Here is a 216-nt window from a genome sequence, read left to right on the forward strand (position 1 = left end):
AAAGCTGCCACTCCCCACACTAGATCCCATCGACCCCACCGATCCCATCGATCCCATCGATCGATCCCATCGATCCCATCGATCGGTCCCATCGATCCCATCAATCCCATCGATCCCAGAGTTTGAAACGACTTCGTGTTTGAGTGCTTATTCTAAAGAACAGCAACTACCGCTTCACCCCCCCGATCCCACACGATCCCACACGATTCTACACGA

At 53.2% G+C, this 216-nt stretch overlaps 1 protein-coding gene across 1 annotated transcript in view; it reads right to left on the reverse strand.

Moving 5' to 3' along the window:
* Nucleotides 1-208: 208 nt before the first annotated feature.
* Nucleotides 209-216, reverse strand: part of ETH_00037415 (uncharacterized protein) — a gene marked incomplete at both ends in the record, with an annotated part of 774 nt that continues 766 nt past the window's right edge. Inside the window, one exon of the mRNA XM_013374866.1 lies at nucleotides 209-214. Coding sequence (XP_013230320.1) covers nucleotides 209-214 — 6 coding nt within the window. The remainder of the gene's footprint in view (nucleotides 215-216) is intronic.

The sequence above is a fragment of the Eimeria tenella genome, genomic scaffold (genome assembly GCF_000499545.2).
Source record: "Eimeria tenella Houghton genomic scaffold, Eth_scaff2321, whole genome shotgun sequence".
NCBI lineage: Eukaryota > Apicomplexa > Conoidasida > Eucoccidiorida > Eimeriidae > Eimeria > Eimeria tenella.